This window comes from Mchenga conophoros, linkage group LG12 (assembly GCF_057382185.1).
Source record: "Mchenga conophoros isolate Kocher_MC1m ecotype Shallow Benthic linkage group LG12, M_conophoros_male_GT1.1, whole genome shotgun sequence".
NCBI lineage: Eukaryota > Metazoa > Chordata > Actinopteri > Cichliformes > Cichlidae > Mchenga > Mchenga conophoros.
This window is the reverse complement of record NC_140537.1, coordinates 23,313,913-23,332,966: the sequence shown is the minus strand read 5'-3', so window position 1 is coordinate 23,332,966 and position 19,054 is coordinate 23,313,913. Positions and strand designations below refer to the sequence as shown.

The 19,054-nt window shown below is 38.7% G+C and overlaps 2 protein-coding genes across 5 annotated transcripts in view; both read right to left on the bottom strand.

The window, feature by feature from the left end:
* Positions 1 to 284: 284 nt before the first annotated feature.
* Positions 285 to 12,060, bottom strand: LOC146562663 (uncharacterized). The gene is made up of 15 exons (XM_085295461.1): positions 11,837 to 12,060; positions 9,955 to 11,457; positions 6,597 to 6,732; positions 6,283 to 6,380; positions 5,829 to 5,872; positions 5,497 to 5,644; positions 5,034 to 5,194; positions 4,524 to 4,678; positions 3,754 to 3,831; positions 2,928 to 2,994; positions 2,659 to 2,778; positions 2,427 to 2,554; positions 2,099 to 2,215; positions 1,858 to 1,965; positions 285 to 801 (listed from the first exon to the last, which is right to left on the bottom strand). The coding sequence occupies exons 1-15, from the start codon at positions 11,844 to 11,846 to the stop codon at positions 705 to 707; spliced, it is 2,970 nt and encodes a 989-aa protein (XP_085151587.1). The 5' UTR covers positions 11,847 to 12,060; the 3' UTR covers positions 285 to 704.
* Positions 12,061 to 13,327: 1,267 nt separating this feature from the next.
* The window catches only part of frmd3 (FERM domain containing 3), a 61,024-nt gene continuing 55,297 nt past the window's right edge, over positions 13,328 to 19,054 (bottom strand). For all 4 annotated transcript variants that reach the window (XM_085294622.1, XM_085294623.1, XM_085294624.1 and 1 more), the window contains one exon: positions 13,328 to 19,053. In XM_085294622.1, coding sequence (XP_085150748.1) covers positions 18,573 to 19,053 — 481 coding nt within the window. In that variant the 3' untranslated portion in view covers positions 13,328 to 18,572. The remainder of the gene's footprint in view (position 19,054) is intronic.

Sequence of the window (19,054 nt, the reverse complement as noted above, 5' to 3'; positions counted from 1 at the left end):
AGTACTCCTGCATCTTTTATTTTTGCTAATTCCATGTACAACATCATGCCTTTGTAGCCAGACTGTAATCTTTACATTTTAATGTAAAATATAATCAGACATATTATTAAACCCATTGCCCCCATTTCATGTTTTATAAACAGTTTATTAAATCTTAGTATTCTTAGCTTCTGTTTTTAGTTTATTTTTAGTTTATTTGACTCAATTCAGATGAAAAAAACAAGCTCACAGTTTTGCTCTAAGTAGCAGTAACCCACTACACCACTACAAAGTCAGCGGCACATACAAACAAAAGCAGTTTTTTGTTTGTTTTTTTAAATTTTAAGTTGTAAAATACGATGAGATGGGTTTTTACCTAACAACATTAACCTGAGTTAAAAGTAGAAAAACAAGCAGCCTTTTAAAAAATTCCCGCAAAGTTATATAATGACAGAAAATATTTAATGCTTAGACGATACACCCTTCAGATTTCTGCACATCTGATAACAATCTTTAAACGCATGCAGTCAAGCACATATACCGGTATTAAATGCTTTTTAGTCATCCTTGAAAATAGTCCCTCAGACCATGGCAGACCTCATTTAGCCTGTTGCTCATGTAATAGCATAGAAAAATAAAACTAATAATGCTACATACTTGGCTAAATCAACATTTCCCTCTTTGATTTGTTCAATAAATATTTCGTGGAGATATAACTGTCAGGGTCAGGACAAAGGGGAAACATTAACGGTGCTGTTCACTTCTTTGATCTCGTGTTCAGTGGGTAGATGTGCACAGCCATAGAGATGAAGCACCTTCAGCCTAAAAGGAGACAAACATGGAACCAGATCATAGGTGCCAGCATGCATTTTTCATATTTTGTAACTACAGAAAGACATTTGATTTGGGTATAGATTGCTCCTTTATTCTGCCATGTCACTCACTTATTAGATCACTAGCAGCTGACTTTCATATTTTCGAATAATTTCCACCAATTAGATCATCATTGCATTAATTACTGCAGTGCTGACATGCTTTATTTTCATGGTCAGTTACAGTGTGCTCATGATAAGATGGAAGGAAAGTCTTTTTTTTTGCAACTTTCGTAACTGTCATATGCTACGAAAACATCACAGAGTTTCACACTGCATAATCATGTCTCAGCATGTAATTTGTTTAGTGTGGCACTCATATATGGTTTTACACTCGTATGAACTTCTAAAAGATTGTTCAATTGAATTTAGGAGACAGATACAATATAATGAGCAGAGTGTCAACTCAGGCAGACCCATTAAATGGAGCCCACAGTCCTGTGACATCAGCTGACCTCAGTGCCTGTCCTCAATATTTGATGGCTCAGCTGATATCCTTCTGCACATATTATTAGGACATTTTATAAAAGGTTCACTATTTAAGTTGTCCCAGTCTCCCCGCTACATCCCCGATTCTCCTTTTCGTGTGACACAGCTTCACCAGATGCTACTAGATAAACTACAGTCCATCCAGAAAGTACTTTTTTTTACACATTTGATTGTGTTACAGCCTTATTCTACACACACTGCCCATCATTGATAAACATCATTTATATATGAGCTAATTATAATTTTATCCTGTAAAAGGTCATGGGGGGTGAACCTAATGTGTTCGTGTGTGCTACATTTAGAACTGCAACAGTGGAAAACCTTTGACATTTAAATATGTAGAGAAATGAATAGAAATTGAGTTTGAAAGCGTGTGAAGAGCAGCTACTGCAACCTTCTGAAACACTGTATTGATACGTCCTTGTGTTCATTCTGCTCAGTGGAATTAATGGCAGTACACAGTGACTCTGCATTTTGTGCAGAGAATAAAGAAACATCTTTGAATGCGTGTTTTTACCTCTTGCAATGTTGGCAAAGCTTCAGTATTTTCTTTACGGTGATGTGGCAGAAACTGAGTTTGATGGTATGAAGATGTCTGTTGCAGTAATTTGCTAGCAGAGAAACCCTGGGTCACATCATGCACACACACACACACACACACACACACACACACACACACACACACACACAGGTGAGGGTTCACTTGTTCGTCACTGACACTAGCACATTGATCACATGTGGTGAGACGTGCTTTGTACCCTCTGTTTCCGGTGCTGGTGGAGCTGAGATCCAGCTGCTGAAGTCTTGTGCAGCCCAGAGCCAAAGACTGAACACCTGCATCTGTTACTGCTTTACAGCCACTCACATCAACAGCTCTAACTCACACAAACAAAAACCCACATGGATATCATAGATGTTAATTGTTATGTCAAGTATGAAAATATGAATTTAACTTTTTATTTTCTAAAGTAAAACATATTTTTATACAGTTCCTCTGGCCGGTTTCTATTGATAAGAACACCGCTGGCAATGCTTGGTTCTTATTAATTATGTGCACTTTGCTTCCCTTTGCATATGTGTGGATACCTGATACAAGGTGAATATTTGCTGATGCTATGCAGTGTCAGGTCAGTGACTCCAGGACAGGAACTGAAGGACAGACTCTGAAGTTCAATGCAGTTCTGGAGCAAAGTATCAACTATGGCATGAGTGACCTGTTAGCGGCAGGGACTACGTTTAGAGCACTATTAAAGACAGAGCTGCAACTCCATAAACATTCAATGTGTAGATTCAGATTGAGTCACAGAAAACTATCCACCTGTAGTCCTGTGAGATTCAGTGAAATGAGGCTTTTGAGCCGTGCTGTCAACCCAGTGAGGCTGTTTACGGTGATTTTTGGCACTCGTCCGATGTTTAGATGCTGAAGGCCGGAGCACATCTGGATATGAAGACATGCAGAAATGTACAAGGACTTACTTTTTCACATGCTAAATCATGTTTAGTAAATGAAGCTCTGCAGAGCATCATAGTTTTTTTTTTTTTATATTAATAGTATGTGTTTTTAACTGTTATATCAAAATTTAGCACCTCATATACTGTCTGTAGCCAGGATGAAGTAAGGAACTGACAGCCAAACACCTCCAACCTGCGCAGGCTAAAAGACAATGTTGTAAACACCAAAAACAACAACATCACAATCTTGATGTGGTGGTTATTTAATGTCCTTCTGATAATCACATCTCATTCTTCACGAGACGAAGTGGTATTTATTTCAAATAATAAAACCATTCGGTGTCCAGGAATTCAAACTAAGTTTAAAATAAGGATTGCGAGGATTAACTAAGGATTATCTGAAACATAAGAGCAGCGTCTTTCGAGGCTTAGACTTGAGAATGTGAGGTGTCAGCCACTACAAGCCGTTATCAGAATAACATTATAATTTTTCTCTTTGATGCAATTCTCACAACTCCTCCAGTTATTAATTCAGTTAAGTCAGAGGTTTCAAGGCCTTTTATACCAGTGGCCACAACAGCCCACTGTGATCTTAAGTGGGCTGGACCGATGAAAATCCCCTTTCTGTCAGTGCAAAGACATTTAATTCCTGCAATATCTCAAAAGAAGAAGAAGTGCAAATTTAACAGTGCCCTGAAATTCTCTGTCTGACAGAGAGACTGTATTTCATGTCTGAAGTGTAATTCATATTTCAACTTGACTAAACTAAAACTCATCTGACAACCACTTGAAGACATCCCCCCAAAAAACCCTTCATGCACGATATTTACAAAGACAGTTTATCCAGAGACAAACATGCACGTGCATTATGGGACACTTTCTAACCCCCACCTAAGCCTACAGTGTAGCATGAGTTACACCACCATTAGCAGTAAATGTGTTAATAGGGAAGGATTCTGACCTGTCTTTGTGTTTCAGGACAAGTTCTTTCAGTGGGGCATCAGTGACTTGACAGCCATTCAGGACAACAGATTTTAGGCTATAGAAGAAGAAACAAAGTTATCCGCCCATGTCAGATTCTTTATCTGGTATTATAACAGAGGTTAAGAAACTGAATGGACTGATTTCAACAAACACTTGGCATCAGTGGGAAGGGAAACTTAACAGTAATAAAACTCAGGCAAAACCAAACTCATGGAAGTGCGAACATCTACCAGTTGTGGATGGGTGCATAGATGGACAGACCCACAAATATGAAGATATAATATTTTCACCATACAACATGCCCTTCTTACTCTGAGCACAGTAAACAATTCAACATGTAAAACATATTTTTCACTTCACTAAGATAAAAATGACAAGAAGTCAATTATACACAACCTGTGATCAGCACAAAAATCATCCCTTCATCATTTAAAATGATGACATTTTTTGGAGTGAAGGTTTTTACTTTGTTAGAGGTTTAGAGGTTAGGTCAAGGCAGTTAGTGGGAGTTGTTAGGGTCACTGTAACATCCTCCTGTGTGTGTGTGTACTTGTTTAAATGTCTTCATGAGGACCATAAATTGGCCTCTCACTGTATTCATGGGGACCAACAGTCAATGTGGGGACTAAATCCCGGATTTCATGAATTTGAAGGCATGCTTAAAATTTTGTATTTAGGTTATGGTAATAATTAGGTCATGGTTACTCAGTAAGCCGTGAAAACAAACATATGTGTGTGTTTACTGACCCTTTTCTGTAATCCGTCAGAGCCTTCACTCCTGTGTCTGTTGCTCCACTCCAGCTTACATCCACACTAGTCACGTGATCACAGCACTGACTAATCACTGACAAAATTTGATCACCATGGAGACCAGGACCAGTACAACTTGTGACCTTGAGTTCCTGAAATGATCGCATGACTTTATATTCACGATATTTGCACTGCTGTCACAAAGTACTGATGTAAGCCGCAAAATATCACATTTTACACACTTTACATCTATGAGACTTGTGACCAGTGATGGAAGATGCATTCAGAGTTTGGGTTTAATAAAAAAGTGGCAGCACAAAAAATAGATAATGAATGTGATTTTTTTTACATAACAGTCAGACACAACTCTAAGTTATTTTCACAGCCTTTCAGCAGAACTTCCAATCCTTCATGCCACCTCTGCATGATTATCATTTAGTTATTTACTCTATTGAATCATATTTTTGTATTACTTTTCTTGTTATTGGATTTTTTTTTTTTTTTTACCTTAAGCGAATTCCTACACAGTGAGAAAAACATCTGCAGCCCACTGGAGCAGACAGAGAGGCCACTGCAGCTATACAGAAACAAACTTCGAGGACAACGTCTGCCCACACACAGCAACCACTGGTCAGTTAAAGCCGAGTTTTCAAGCCTTAGATTTTTCCCTTGAAGGAGGAGTAAAACATAAACTTTTGTTTAATGTAAGCAGCTTTTTTGTTCATTCAAAACTCTGAACTGTAGTTTCTATGCATGACTGTGCAGGTCAGTGTAATCATGTGTATGTTTGTTCAGGGAGCAGTAGAGCACACACCAGCTGGAAGCTCTTACATCATGAGAACGTACCATGTGCTGCTATTTGGAAAAGTTTAGAAAATCCCTCTGACATCTGTCCTGTGTTCGATCTGAATTTTAGCAGAATGATACTAAAATCTAGCTGAAGTGTTTACCAAACTACAGGTTCACTCACACAGTGAGTGATCAGATGCCAGTGCATGCAGGCGGTGGCAGACCTGCACCACTATGGATAAATCCCTATGAGGCAGCAGAGACAGGATGAACAGCCACACCTCATCAGGCAAACACAACCAGCGGTCTCTTACAGGGACGCCTGCTGACTAGCAGGTGTAACGACACCACAACATGCAAAACAGAAAGTAGAGGGATTGTTTTAACAAGACACTGTGAAATGTTACAACCAATGTTAAGATTATTACATTAAAACACCAGATAGACTTGGGTTTAAAAAACTGTTTAAAAAAAAGGCTAAAACTATGTGCGCATGTAGTAAAGATTTCCTACCTGGTATTCAAAGGTATTGTCCATAGTGACATCCGTGGCAGAGTCTGTAAGTGTGAATGAAAGTTACACATTGTCAAAGGAGCTTGGAAAGAAAAGCGTCTGGACTTCTTTAAGTCCAGACGCTTTTCTTTCCAAGCTCCTTTGACTACGATGACCTGGATGACTGAGAACCTTCACAGACAAAGTTACACATTATATTCTGATGTAAAAACAGCGCTAATTCTGAGCATTTACTTGGTTAAAAAGTGAAACGCATAAGTAAACATTATATTGGCTTGTTAACCAGAATGTCTGATAAAGAGTGAAATGAATTATACATAAGTTTCAACAGTTGGAGCAAATTTGTCATGTGAGATGTTGGTGACTGAGCTTTCCTTTGATCTTCTGTTTTTTATAGCACTTTATCATCTTTTTGCAGTTTTGTCTGTAATTTTGATGTCAAGCTTACACTCACATGATGTAAGTCCAGAGTCATCATGATGAAGAGTGTGTGTCTGTACAGGTCGCGGAATCAGATTCAGTTTCTTTGTGTACTTGATTGCTTGTTGATGTCTGCAGGAGACAAAGGGTGAAATTCAACTTCTCATCATCACACACTAGACAAAATTATTTGGCTATTAAAATTAAAATTTGGTTCATATGCCCTTAGATAAGAAGAGAAAAGTGTACATCAGGAGAGCGTAGACGTCTGGGGAAACTTAACAAGTTTTTCTAGCATAAACTTGTTCAAAGGTTATAAACAACTCTCCACACACTAAATTAGCTAACCTTGGAAATCTTTCTCCCAGTGAATTATCAGTGAGGATCCAGCGAGCTCTATCTCCAGCTCTATTTTTTGGATCTTTGAGAATCCTCTGATGGTCTGTACTGTCTGGATGATGTCTAATCCTGTTTTGAAGCAAACCTAACCACAGACACAAGAGGGGGGAAATACATATTAGCAAACTGCTTAAACCTTTTCATCTCAGCATTCCTTGAATTACAGTATTTATTTGTAAAAAGCCCTTGGCACCTTGCTGTAGAGCACTTATGAGTTATAAATAACTCCATGACAGGCTGATTTGTTCTTCCAAGGATAGAAGTGAGGAAATTTAGTTTTTGATAAGAAACAAAAAAGGAATGAAAAGCCAAACGTTAATGTCCAAATGTAAAACTTGATCATCTTTTTTTCTGTCCTGTTTATCTCATAACCCAGGGGCGGAGCGGGGGGGTGGCTTACGGGGCTTAAGCCCGGGTTGTTTTGTCAGAAGCCCGGGGTATTTTGGAGTGTAATTTTTTCATAGTTAGATGCCTGGCTGACAACTGTATAAAACAAAAAGTACACACAATATTCGAAGCACATAGTGCACACTGTGGGAATTTACGACTGTGCGTGAATCCCCCCCTGATATTGGTATGATCCAAGCTCAGGCACTAAGCGAGGGGGCGGGGCAGCTGCTGCCCGTGAGTGCGCTGTTGGAGAGACGGAGCCAGCCATACTAAGGAGAGCTTAAGTTTGACCAGGTACCAAAGCAAATCATTCGTACTGTACAAATAATGTAAATATGACGGTGCATCACGAAAGATTGATATGAAACTGATCACTTGACCAATATTATTTTACTTGCTCTTCAAGTGAATCAACAAATGGCGAAATGAAAAGCCGAACAAATGCTATTTTTTTTTAGAGTCTTAGCTTACGTGTGTTTATTTCATATTCTCAGTTCTTACCCTCCCGACTAAATCGGTTTCAGTTATGTACTGAAACATAAGAATGGACATTCGAGGGTTCTTTCAAAGAAAAAACTCAGGTAAATGTTATTTTATATATTATGCTTTGTATGTTGTTCAGTATATTTCTATGCAAAACAAGAGGGATTTCAGTACACAGCAGGATATTCACATTTGTAACCAGATATTTACATACACTTTAGGGAGAAAACATAAAACATTTTTACTGTACAACATCAATTTAGAGTAAATTTTTGTTTTAGATAAATATTGAAATATATTTTGAATTAGTTAAATTTCAGAATAAAGAGAGACAGAGCTATTTTTATCACTTTCATCAAATTTAGGAGTACATGTACACTAAATTTATTGTTAATTAATAAGAAAACTCCTGACGATTCCATTCTGAGCTGAAGAAGCTTCTGATAGGTTAGTAGAGTCCATGTGAGTAAATTGGTGGCACAGCTGTGGATGCATATAAGGCAAAACACAGAGCCTGTTTCTTTGACATGGGAAAATCAAGAGATATCAACCAAAACACCAGGAAAAGAACTGTGGAGCTCCATAAGTGTGGCTCAAGTTTGAATACAATTTGGTGCCATTTGCAATTAAGAAATACAGATAGTTTCTCTCTTTACTCTTAAAGTTAACAAATATGTTTTTATATTTATCAATCTAAAGAAATAAACATTTAGTCTGATTTGATGTTACAATTAAAAAAGTGTTTTTATCTGAAGAGTAAATATCTGGTTTCAACTGTATATTTGATGATTGTCAGCACAAAGAGGGAGAGAGAGGAGAACGAGGACAGAACAGATGAACAAGAGCAGGTGAGACACACATGTTAGTCAAATGGTTGTTTACCAAAAGTATCACCGTATCATAGGTCCTCATGTATCTCGTACCTAGTGTTTCTTTTTAGGTTTGTTATTTTTCAAATTCTGTATTTATTAAGTTATGCAGGCTTGTTTGCACAACAAGGCTAAATAATTATATAAACTTTTCTCAATCTAAATAGTGGACTTTGGTAGAATTAAAAAATAAGTGTAGTGCAGGTCTATGATGATTTTTAGTGCTATCATCTAGTTCTGATTCTGGTTCTGTCTTGGTTAAGTCCTCAGTAGTCCTGATTTTGAACTGTTGTAGTCCTGTTTTAATTCTGGATCAGTTCTGGGTCTGGTTGAATTGGGGTTTAGTCCTCGTGTCTTGATGCAGCCCTGACCTTGTTCTGCCTTGCTGCTTAATTAAAAAACTAGTTTAAGGCGTCCTGCACATGTGATATATATTTTTCCCTATATGAAGTCATTCTTTTTTGAACAGAGCCTATTAATCTTTCAGTCATTTCTACACCCCCCCCCCCCCCAAAAAAAAAATCCCACATGCATACTACTCTTTGGGCTAAGCCCCGGGTGTTTCAAATGTCTGGCTCCGCCTCTGTCATAACCTAAGGGTTCATTTCATGACAAAGTGAAAGCATCTTGACACCTTGATAGTAATAATTAGCAATGCCACATTTTTAATCTTTTGAAACAATTTAAACTATAGCATTTTAAAGAAACACCCATCCATCTGTCTTCTTCTACAGATGGATGGATTTGGATGGTCTTGGTTTGACTGGAGCCCTTTCCAGCTGTCATAGGGTGAGGGATGATGAGGTACACTCTGGACAGGTTGCCAGAGACAGTCATTCACACTCATGTTCACATCTAGGGCCAGTTTAGAGTCAGTAATTAGCCTAACCTGCACATAATTGGGCCGTGGGCGAAAGCCAGAGAACAAGGAGAGAACATGCCAGGAGAGACTCCACACAGAAATGCTCCAGTTAGCTGGTGGATTCAAACCCAGGACCTTCTTGCCACCACACCACTGTGCTAACTGGACTGTTATTTATTAGATTTTTCATCTAATTGACTATAGCTTGAAATATTGAACTAATACAATTTTTTAATATTCTTTTTAAATTCTGTAATTTTGATGTGGATTCACTGGAAAATCCAAATTTTCCAACTATATCTTGTCTTTTAAAGGGTTATAGGAACTGAGTAACAAGACTCAAACATCATGACAAGAGGACTCCATATGAATGGAAACCAAAGTTAACTACCAAAGTAAAACACTAAATTAGTAAGGATAAATAAAACAAGAAAACTCAGTAGTAAGCTTGACATGCAGGAAAGACAGATGGAAAACAGAGGAAAACACTAAAGAAATGATTCATTAAAGTTCAAGCTGTAACTGGAACAAAGAACTAAAGACTCAAAATACTGAGAAAATAAAAGAAGATTAAAAGGAAAATAATAAACAAACTAAAGGCCAAAATACAAGGTCCATAAACTCTAAACTCAGGGTCCAAACACCCCCGGACCATCAACACACGTCGACTGATTGCATACAACATATATAACGATTTCCATACCTGGGTTAGAAACAGGAGCAGCATCCTTCTCCACACAGTACACATCACCTGGCTTGTTCTCATCATTCGAGGCTCTCTCTTCTGCAGTTTCCTTCATAAAAGCTGTAGGTGTTTGCTTCACAGTCAAATTGCTGCAAGATTTTGCACTTCTATATTCGCTAGGAGTTTTCTTGGTGCCATGTGAGCTCCTCTCCTCTGCGCTTTCTGCTGCAGTGGCTCTTTTGCTTCCTGTGTTGTTAACCTGTTTTTTAATCTCAGGATTTGTGATGTAAGAGTTCAGTTCAAAGCAAGACCCCGGACAAGCTGGAGCTTTAACATAATCGCCCATTTCTCCAGATGTCGTCCCCTCTTTCACAGGTGACTCAGGCTTGAAATGCTGGCTTATTCTGAGGTGATTTAGCTGAGCCACACATAGCTGGTACTGCTCATACACACTCAAGTTTAATGACGATTTCAAGGGATGGATAACATGGGAATTAGCTGTTTTTGCCGTCTGCTCAGGTATCATCTCTGGCTCAGCGAGGCTTATTTGACTATGTGTGTGATCTGAACTGGATTCCTGTTCTTTTCTATAATTTCCCTCATTCCTGTCATCTTGTATTTTCTCCTTCTCATTTTCTTCCATCCACTTGTCCTCTTTGCTCCGTACCTTTTGACTTTCTGACACCTCTCTTTTAGCTCCAGCTCTTTTAGAAGTCATGCCACTGAAATTGTTGCTTTCATCTAGCGGTTTTAAGATATTCACTTCACTGTACGCGGAGCTCTTTTTACAAATGGCATTCCTCCCAGATGATGTGGACTCTTTGATCAAGTGTGTTGCAGCATCAGATGTGAATGTGTGGTCCCTTTGATTAGACATGTGAAATCTGTTTGTTCTGCGGTAGTCTTGGCTAGAAATGTGTTTATTGGTGGCATGTTGTTGCTCTGTGCTTTTTATATTTTCAGTTTCAGTATCAGGCCAATTTTCCTCCTGTGTCCCTGGGGAAAAGGAGACTGGACTGTGGAGGTCATATGAAAACTTATAGCTACAGGAGCTGGTTAGATCATTTAAAGATCTGGACTGACAAGTTGTTTTCATACTTGATCCTCCCCCATATACCTCACGAGCACCGGCATCAAAGGAAACTGGATGATGATATTTAGATCCAGATGAATGTTTGGGTGAGATTTTCTTGCTTCCTTTGTTTTTCATATTGTTTATCAAACTGTCAGCTCTGCAGAGTTGATGGCAAATCACTGAACCACTGCAGAGATATCTGTTAGCCCAGTCCAACACATGCCTGAGCTTCTGCTGCTCGCTGAAGAGAGAGTCACTGAGAAGATGAAGGCTCAGCTCCTGGTTGATACTCTGCCTACAGTTCCCAACATCCTCCAGGAGTTCAGACACAGCACCTTTTGTTGTAGTATTTAGATCTGGCATTTGAAAAGACGTCTCTTCTCCAGTTGCATCCATTATTGCATGCTTTAGTATTTCGCCTTCCTGTGTACACCTTAATATGTTCTCTGTAAACGATCAAGTTATTTACATTAATGGCAGAACAGTCCTGTTTATTAGAAGCAAAACAAATGTTTAATGCACACACTATGCAGAACATATTGAACACATCAACATACAATACGCTGAAAAAGTCACCCCTCATTTCTTTATATTTTGCTAGGACAATGGGAGATCATGTTCAATGGGGGTCATGTTGAAGAATGAAGTTGTTTCCAATCAAATGCTTTTCAGAAAGTTTTACAAAGTGTATCAAAATTTGATGGCACTTTTCGGCATTCACAGTTTCATCAGTTAAGAAGACATTGTTAATACAACTGCTTGAAATGCACTCCTAAACCATTAAATAGCCTCCACCATGTTTTACTGATGGCTGTAGATACTCACTGTTGTGCATGTTTTCTGACCTCCGTCATACATACTGACAACAGTTTCAACCATGAATGTCAAATCTGGATTCCATCCATTTCCTTCTACCTATCTAGTTCAGGGTAGCAGCTGGGTGGGCGTCTATGCCAGCTTTCATGGGGCAGAGGAAGGATACACCCTGGACAGGTTTCCAATCTATCAAGAGAGAGATAAAATCCACATTTATACTTGTGGTCAGTGTGGAATCATCATTTAATCTAACAGCCAGGGGCAGGCCGGAGCACCTGGAGACGATACGTAGACTTCACAAAGAAAGGCTGGAGAATTCAAACCCAGGATATTCTTGCTCTGAGGTGAAAGTGCTAACTACAGCATTGTGCTACCAAAAATTTAGATTTGTTTCTCCATTAGACTTGTTCCACTGATTTTCAGTCCAGTTCTAGTGTCATTTGGTGTACCTCAGCCTTTTGCCCGTTTACTCTTTTTACAAATGGCTTCTTGATAACCAACCCTCCACTTGTTTGTGAATGTGTGATTGGTCCACTTGGAGTTTTTCTGTTTCCTTTTTTTTATTTAAACGCAAACTGTTTGATATTTTGCAATGACCCTGATGAAGGCCACAAGCCGAAGCGCATTGGTCACCTAATAAAGTTGTTCCCTAATACTTCAAGTGTCGCTGGAGTCTTCACATCATCCAACCTTTCACTGAGACTGTTTCCAATCAGGCTTTGGTGAACAGCAGCTGGATCAACTAAGGGAAAAATACATCTCTCAGATCTTTTGCTTTTTCCTATTTCTTACAGACACAACTTTCAGATACTGTTCATTTTCTGCAGCTAGTTTTTTAAGCCTGCAGTTTCTTCTTTTGTCCTCTGCTTGTCCAGTTTCCTGGTTTTTTTTTTTTTGTTTGTTTTTTTGGGCAGAGACACCGTGCATCAATCAAAAATATGCCAGGTTTTCGGCTAATAGCTTGTTGGGAAATACCTTGTTGGTGCAAATTATACTATCAGACTGCATTATCACACAACCCTGGTTTACTGAAAAAGCGGCCAATGTCAAAAAACCCCAAACCAAATAAAAAAAACTCAAAAAGCCTGGAGAACTTTAGATGAAGATAGAAGAAACAAGAAACAAGTGTTGCTCTCCAACATCCACTCTAAGAATTACATGGTTTGGCTATTTTTGCCACAAAAACAACAGCTTTAGTTTGAACCAGTTTAAGAGAATAATCACTCTTACCCAGAACTCTTTCCCGGCTTGTATTTTGATAGTTCCAGCCATGGAAAACATAAGTAGCATCTAAAACACATGAAGCTCAGGCTGCAGTAAAGCTCTGAACACACCCATGGAAGTCTTGTGTTGCTCACACAAATATCACCATAGAGATCTCAACACAAGCTGCAGCAACTCCTTTTTACCACAGGAGGGAGGCAAATCTCTGACAAATTGGGAACATGATTTATTAGGATATTAGCAGGAATAACTCGCACAGTAATAACAACATTTCAATGTATGTTCATCAGAGAGCTTTATTGTGGCAGTATTAACATATAAAACAAACCATGTTTTCTGTTATAACATACAAACATTCAAAATGTTCACTTCACAAAGTTCATAAGGCTTGGTTGTCCCAGTAGAGAGGGGGGGTCGTTACTCGAGGGATGGTTTTCCCCTTTTTTTCTGACTCTTCCTAAATCAAATCTCCCAGAGTTTATTATTAAAAGTGACAAAATGACAAAAAAGAAACAACAAAATGACTTGACTAACTGATAAAACAACAAAACAATCAGATTTAACAATAACAATCAAAACAATACAGGGACCGTGCAAGAGATTCTGCTACTACTGTACATGCCCACACAACACTGAAACAATATACAGTTTATTTTGCTCTACCATGTGATGTCCAGTAGTTTTGCATATAGTAGACCTGAGTTCAAATATTTAAAATCTTAAATAAATGAATTAAAACATGTATTAGTGTATTCGGTTGTGTATAGTAGTTTTAAACAATCTGATTTCCAAGTGTTAGTTCAGCGTTCTTGCTGTTAACTTTCCAGATATGTAGACAGGCAGTTAAATTTAAGGTTTGTAAATACTTGACTCATGCCGGTATCTTCTGAATTTGCACTTAGACGTGACATCAAATTGTATGTGATTTTTTTTTACTTTACTATTTTTTTCTTTATCACAGTTTTCTTTATAATTAGGCAACAAAAGTTGTTCTCCCAGTCCATCCTGTATGCTGTTTGTCAATAGCAGAAACCCAAGTTCTGTAGCTAAAAAAAAAGAGCTGAAAGTGGTTCAATTCCCCTTTTCTTAAAGGGTGTTAATGTATAAATGAGCTACAGACTAACATAGTGCTACAGTATCAAATAGACCCCAAAGGCCTTTCTGTTGTTTGCAATGAGTCAGTGGTTGATTCTAATTTTCTAGTTACAAACTAAAGATCTGAGCAAGTTGGAATTAATACTTTACAATTAGTGAGATTAAATTCATTTCTGTGAAGTGAAAGTGAATGAAATCTAGCCTTGCTAATGGCATCAGTGGCTAATATGCTAGCATGCTCTGTTAGCAATGAGGTCTGGCTTTAATGATGTACAAGCACACAGCAAAAGCACAATGTAGCTAACTAGAGGAGCTACTCTTCATCTGATGAGAATATTACTTAAGTTAACACAGTTAGCAACCACCTGTAGTCTATGTTGAGAAGTGAGTGACTAAAATTAAGTCCAAAGATCACTGCAAAGTGGTTTTTGGTTTCAAAAAGATCATCAGTTTCTCCTCTTGGTAAAAACACAGAGAACATGCATTTGTCTATGATGGTTGAGACAGCCAAGCCTGTAATCTACAGTGGATTGCTTTACACAGACAAGACACACAGAGGAAAGAAAGAAAGGAAATCTTTTTCTTTTGCCACAGCTATAAACACAGTATTTACAGATGAAGGGCATGCAACTTGCACTGAGAGGTCAGCAAAAGGAACCAAAAAAGATAGATTCCCTGGTTTAACTGCAGGAAGGTGGAGCACAGAAATAAAGAACCAAGGCCTGCATCTTTAGAGCCGTGAAGAGTCTTTTAATCTGTGGTGAATCTCTTGAGCACTTTGATGCCTGTGCATACACGCTATGAAGACAGAGATTATGGTGATCATTTAGCAGTGCATACAGATCAGCTTTGTTCACTCAAGTGAAGGCATTTAAAAAAAAAAAAATCTCAGAATCTGCAGCGTTAGATGCAAACATCTTCATCAGAGTCATTTGGCCCTTTGCTCAGTTTCACCTTTGAAACTCAGTGCATGTGCTGTAGTAGGAAAATAAATGCTTTGTCCTCAAATAAACTTGTTCCTGTTGTTACTGCATATCTGCTATATATGCATAAAGCTTGTTAATGCATAAAGTCCACAGTTACACGACAACACAGCTGATAACATGAGGCAGAATAAATAGAAGAGAATGTGAGGGCTGTGCACTGCAGAAGCCTCTGTAGCAGCTCACTTACAAAGACTACAAGGAGTGGAAAAATCAACTTTAAGTGATGATTTTGTAATAGACCCTCGAGACTGGCTCGAAATTATACTGTGTAGCCATTCCCAGTTTTGATAGTAGTGCAATGAGCATTGAAGTTTATCTATGAAGGCCAAACTGCACGTACAGGCTCTCAGAGAAGGAGTTTTGTGTAGTATTTTAATGAAACTGACATGGATGCATACATTAGTTATGTGAAATTATGCTACAACAACACAGACAGTCAGCCAACATATTAATGTCTAACTTCACCTACAGTGCTTGGTTATTCTAAATAGCAAGACATATGAGATAAAGGTTATGGATAAATTACATGGTGTGTATATGCATGTTTTTTTTTATTAATGACTTTTTAATTTTTTAACATAAACTGCATAAATGCCCTTTCCTGAGAAGTTGATCCAAATCAAACTACATTTCGGACACAACTACATCTGTTTTCATTTGATCTGAAGCCATTTAGCATCGCTTTCATTCAGAGTCACTATGTCGTAACAGACAGCCATCGTCACAGGTTCAACCAACAAGTTGATGGCTGTAAGGTCCAAAAAGTAAACTTTTACTTAGTGACACTTTTGAGATCATCTATACAGACAGCACACACACAGAAACCTTGGCTTGCTTTATATTTGACCTCACCTTTTATACTTTCATGGCAGACAAATGTGAATAATTTCTAAAATCCTACACTCTGATCCAGATCAGTTTTCCTGTGTATACATATAGCAGGATGTCACTTCCAATGACTTGAGTTGATCCTAAATTTACACACCAATCAACAACAAGTTACAGTTGTGGTCAGATGTTTACATGCACTCGTCATGAAGGTCATGGCAACTTTGGGCTTTTAATGATTTCCTTGAACTGTTCTTTTCCCAGCATGGAATCAATGTACAGCAGACCGGCTGCACTATTTTGAATGTATTTTGGACTTTGCCTAATCGACACAGGGTGGACACAGGGTGTCGCTTGAATAAATAATAAATAAACTCTACCAGTTCTGCCAAGAATGGTCAGATGTCCAGCTAGAATTACAACAGACATGTTGATGGCTACCAAAAGCACGAGGTCAAGGTGCAACAAGAGATTTTCAACAAAATATTAGTCAGAGTACATCTATATATTTAAGCCTGCATACTTTTGACTTATACTTAAACTATCCCTTTGTGAATTAGAGAAAATCCAAAATAAATTGAAACTCATGCACAAAGTTTGTGTTTTTATAATCATTAAAGATGTATGTTGTAAAATCATTCCACCCTGAAAAAACTGCTCAAAGAAATCATTAAAATCCACAGATTATCATGACATTGATGATGAGTCTATGCAAACACTCACACCTGAAGTGAATAGGGACTGTTTCGCTATGAAACTGTAGGCCTTCGTGTTAATATACTTTGATATCTATCAAGTAAAGCAAATAAAGCAGTGCTGACCTGTCATCCAATATCCTTAGGTCCCAATCTGATCAAGCATTCCCAGGAAACAGAGGATCGTTAATGCTCACTCTCAGAGGATTTTGCCAGTACCTGTGGGGCCTATACAGTGCTAGGAAAGAGGTTTTAGTTTATTTGGTGACTGGTCGGGGTAAATACTTAAGCCAAATCAGAAGTATATATCCATGAACAGAACCTTAAATCTCCTCAAACCAGAATCCCATGATTCACTGTGTCTACAGTGCAACATGATACCTCTGTCTTTGGTCACATCCAAAGATAAATACTCAACATGATGCAACCACAGAAGCTTTTAGAAATGTACTCCAATGACTGTGTCTGTGACCAAACTGCTGATCTTATTCTGCAAGATTAATAACTGCAACTGCAACCGCGCCAATACAATACCTTCATGAGCGGTTTCAGGCCATTACACGCATCACTTGTCCCACAGTGTCGTTGGAGCACACTCTTTTGAGTCAGCCACACCAACCCATCTTTAGTTTCTCCTGAAACTTATGCACAGCTCCCTGTGAAGTAGCACATTGCTGACTAATCAAAAACGAACCTCAATTCCACGATCATTTTCCCTCATAAACTTCCATGTAACCTTTTCTTCCTTTTTTCATACGTTTACCGCAGACTCTGTCCACACTGTTTGAAGATGCATGAGCGACCGTAAACTAATGAGCTAACATTTAGTTCAGATGACATTTACACTTTCATCGAAACACATTTTATCAAAGAAAAAAAGCTGAGAGTTTTTCTCCGGCCTTCCTCATCTTTCCAAAATGACATCACGTAATCTGAAACAGTTGTAATCAGTGATCTGTGTAAAAGATTTGTGCTATAGCCTCTGTAGGAAAAAGCCAGGGTGCTACCAAGCCAACAACTGTTGGTGGTAGTCCTAAAAAATAGTTTCTCAACACTCACACCCTGATAAATCTCAGCAAATTTGCTTTTTTTTTGTAATCTTTTGTAAACTATTAATTTGAAAATAAGCTCAAAGTAGATCCTCTGACTGAAAAATTCCTGAAAGATCTGATCACATAAAAATGTACAAAATGTTAAAAACAAGTTTTTTTAATTGGCATTATTATCAATATCTCTTGTTTTGTTTTTTTTTAAATATATATGTATATATTTATATAATGTACCTCTGACTGTGGATGTTGTTGTTCAGTGACTAATCAATCATAGCTTTCTGCGTCCACCCACTCCGTCATGACTGACAGGCTCTGTTACCAATCAGGTGCTCCAAGGACAGGAACCAATCAGAAAGGTTTGTGGAGAGTCTCCGCATCAACTTATCAGCATCAGGAGTGAACAGCCATTCAAATTTCTTCTTTTTGGGACTTTTTCTATGTCCATTACATCCCTTTCCACAAGTTCCTCCTTGAGCATTACTGTCCTCTATCTTTTCACTTCATCACTATCTGAAGTGTTTATCTTAACAAGTGACTAAATGCTACTATTAAAATCGTATTTCTCTCTTCCAAGCAGCAAATTACGCAGCCAAAGAGGTGAAACAAATGCTCTTGTCCCAGTGTTTTTAACTCATTTTAGGGATCCTGACAGAAATGTAATTGATTTTTTGAATGAAACATCCAACAAGAATTTTGTGAGCCAATAAACTACAGTCTCATTTCATCTCTTTGGCAGACTGGTGTTTTGGCTGAATACTAGATTAAATATAAGATTAAATCACATGTTAAGACATACACTTGGACGTATTTGTTTTCCTCACAGTGCCTCTTCTCTCTGCTCTTTTTCTGAATGTCTTTTCCCTTCTCAGTCTGACCACAGGTTCTCCATGGCCATGCTGATCTTACACAGGATCCAGCGTCGGAGCGGGCAGTAATACTCGTAGTGAAACTGCTCAAACTCCGGTGTCTGCCGGATCTCATGGAGGAAGGACACGTCAATATCTGACTCCAGCAGCAGCAGCAGTGTGGGCACGGTGACGAGCAGGACCCCCATTACCACAGCGACAAAGCGGGCCACGCTCAACACGCAAGCATTGACTCTGTCATTGGATGACAGCAGGCGCAGACTGCTGGTCAGGACTCCGCTCATTCGACTTCTCGCGGCCAGGCGGGTGCGCTCATAGGCCCTGTCTCGCTCCCTCTCGGCCTCCAGCTGGGCCTGGATGTCAGGATCAGCATGGAGCTCCCTAAGCAACCTGGCGGGGCTTTGAACTGGAGAGGAGAAGAGCAAGTCGACTCCTCCCTGGCTGTCGTCCACTGGGGTGGGAAGCATGCTGGCACAGGGAC

Bases quoted from the DNA above. Each gene is read 5' to 3' on its own strand.
- LOC146562663 (XM_085295461.1), bottom strand. The intron at 4,679-5,033 runs GTAAAAAAAAAA...CGATCATTTCAG, and splicing joins TGTGTAGGAATTCGCTTAAG to GAACTCAAGGTCACAAGTTG. The intron at 802-1,857 runs GTAAAAACACGC...GTCTCCTTTTAG, and splicing joins CTTTGCCAACATTGCAAGAG to GCTGAAGGTGCTTCATCTCT.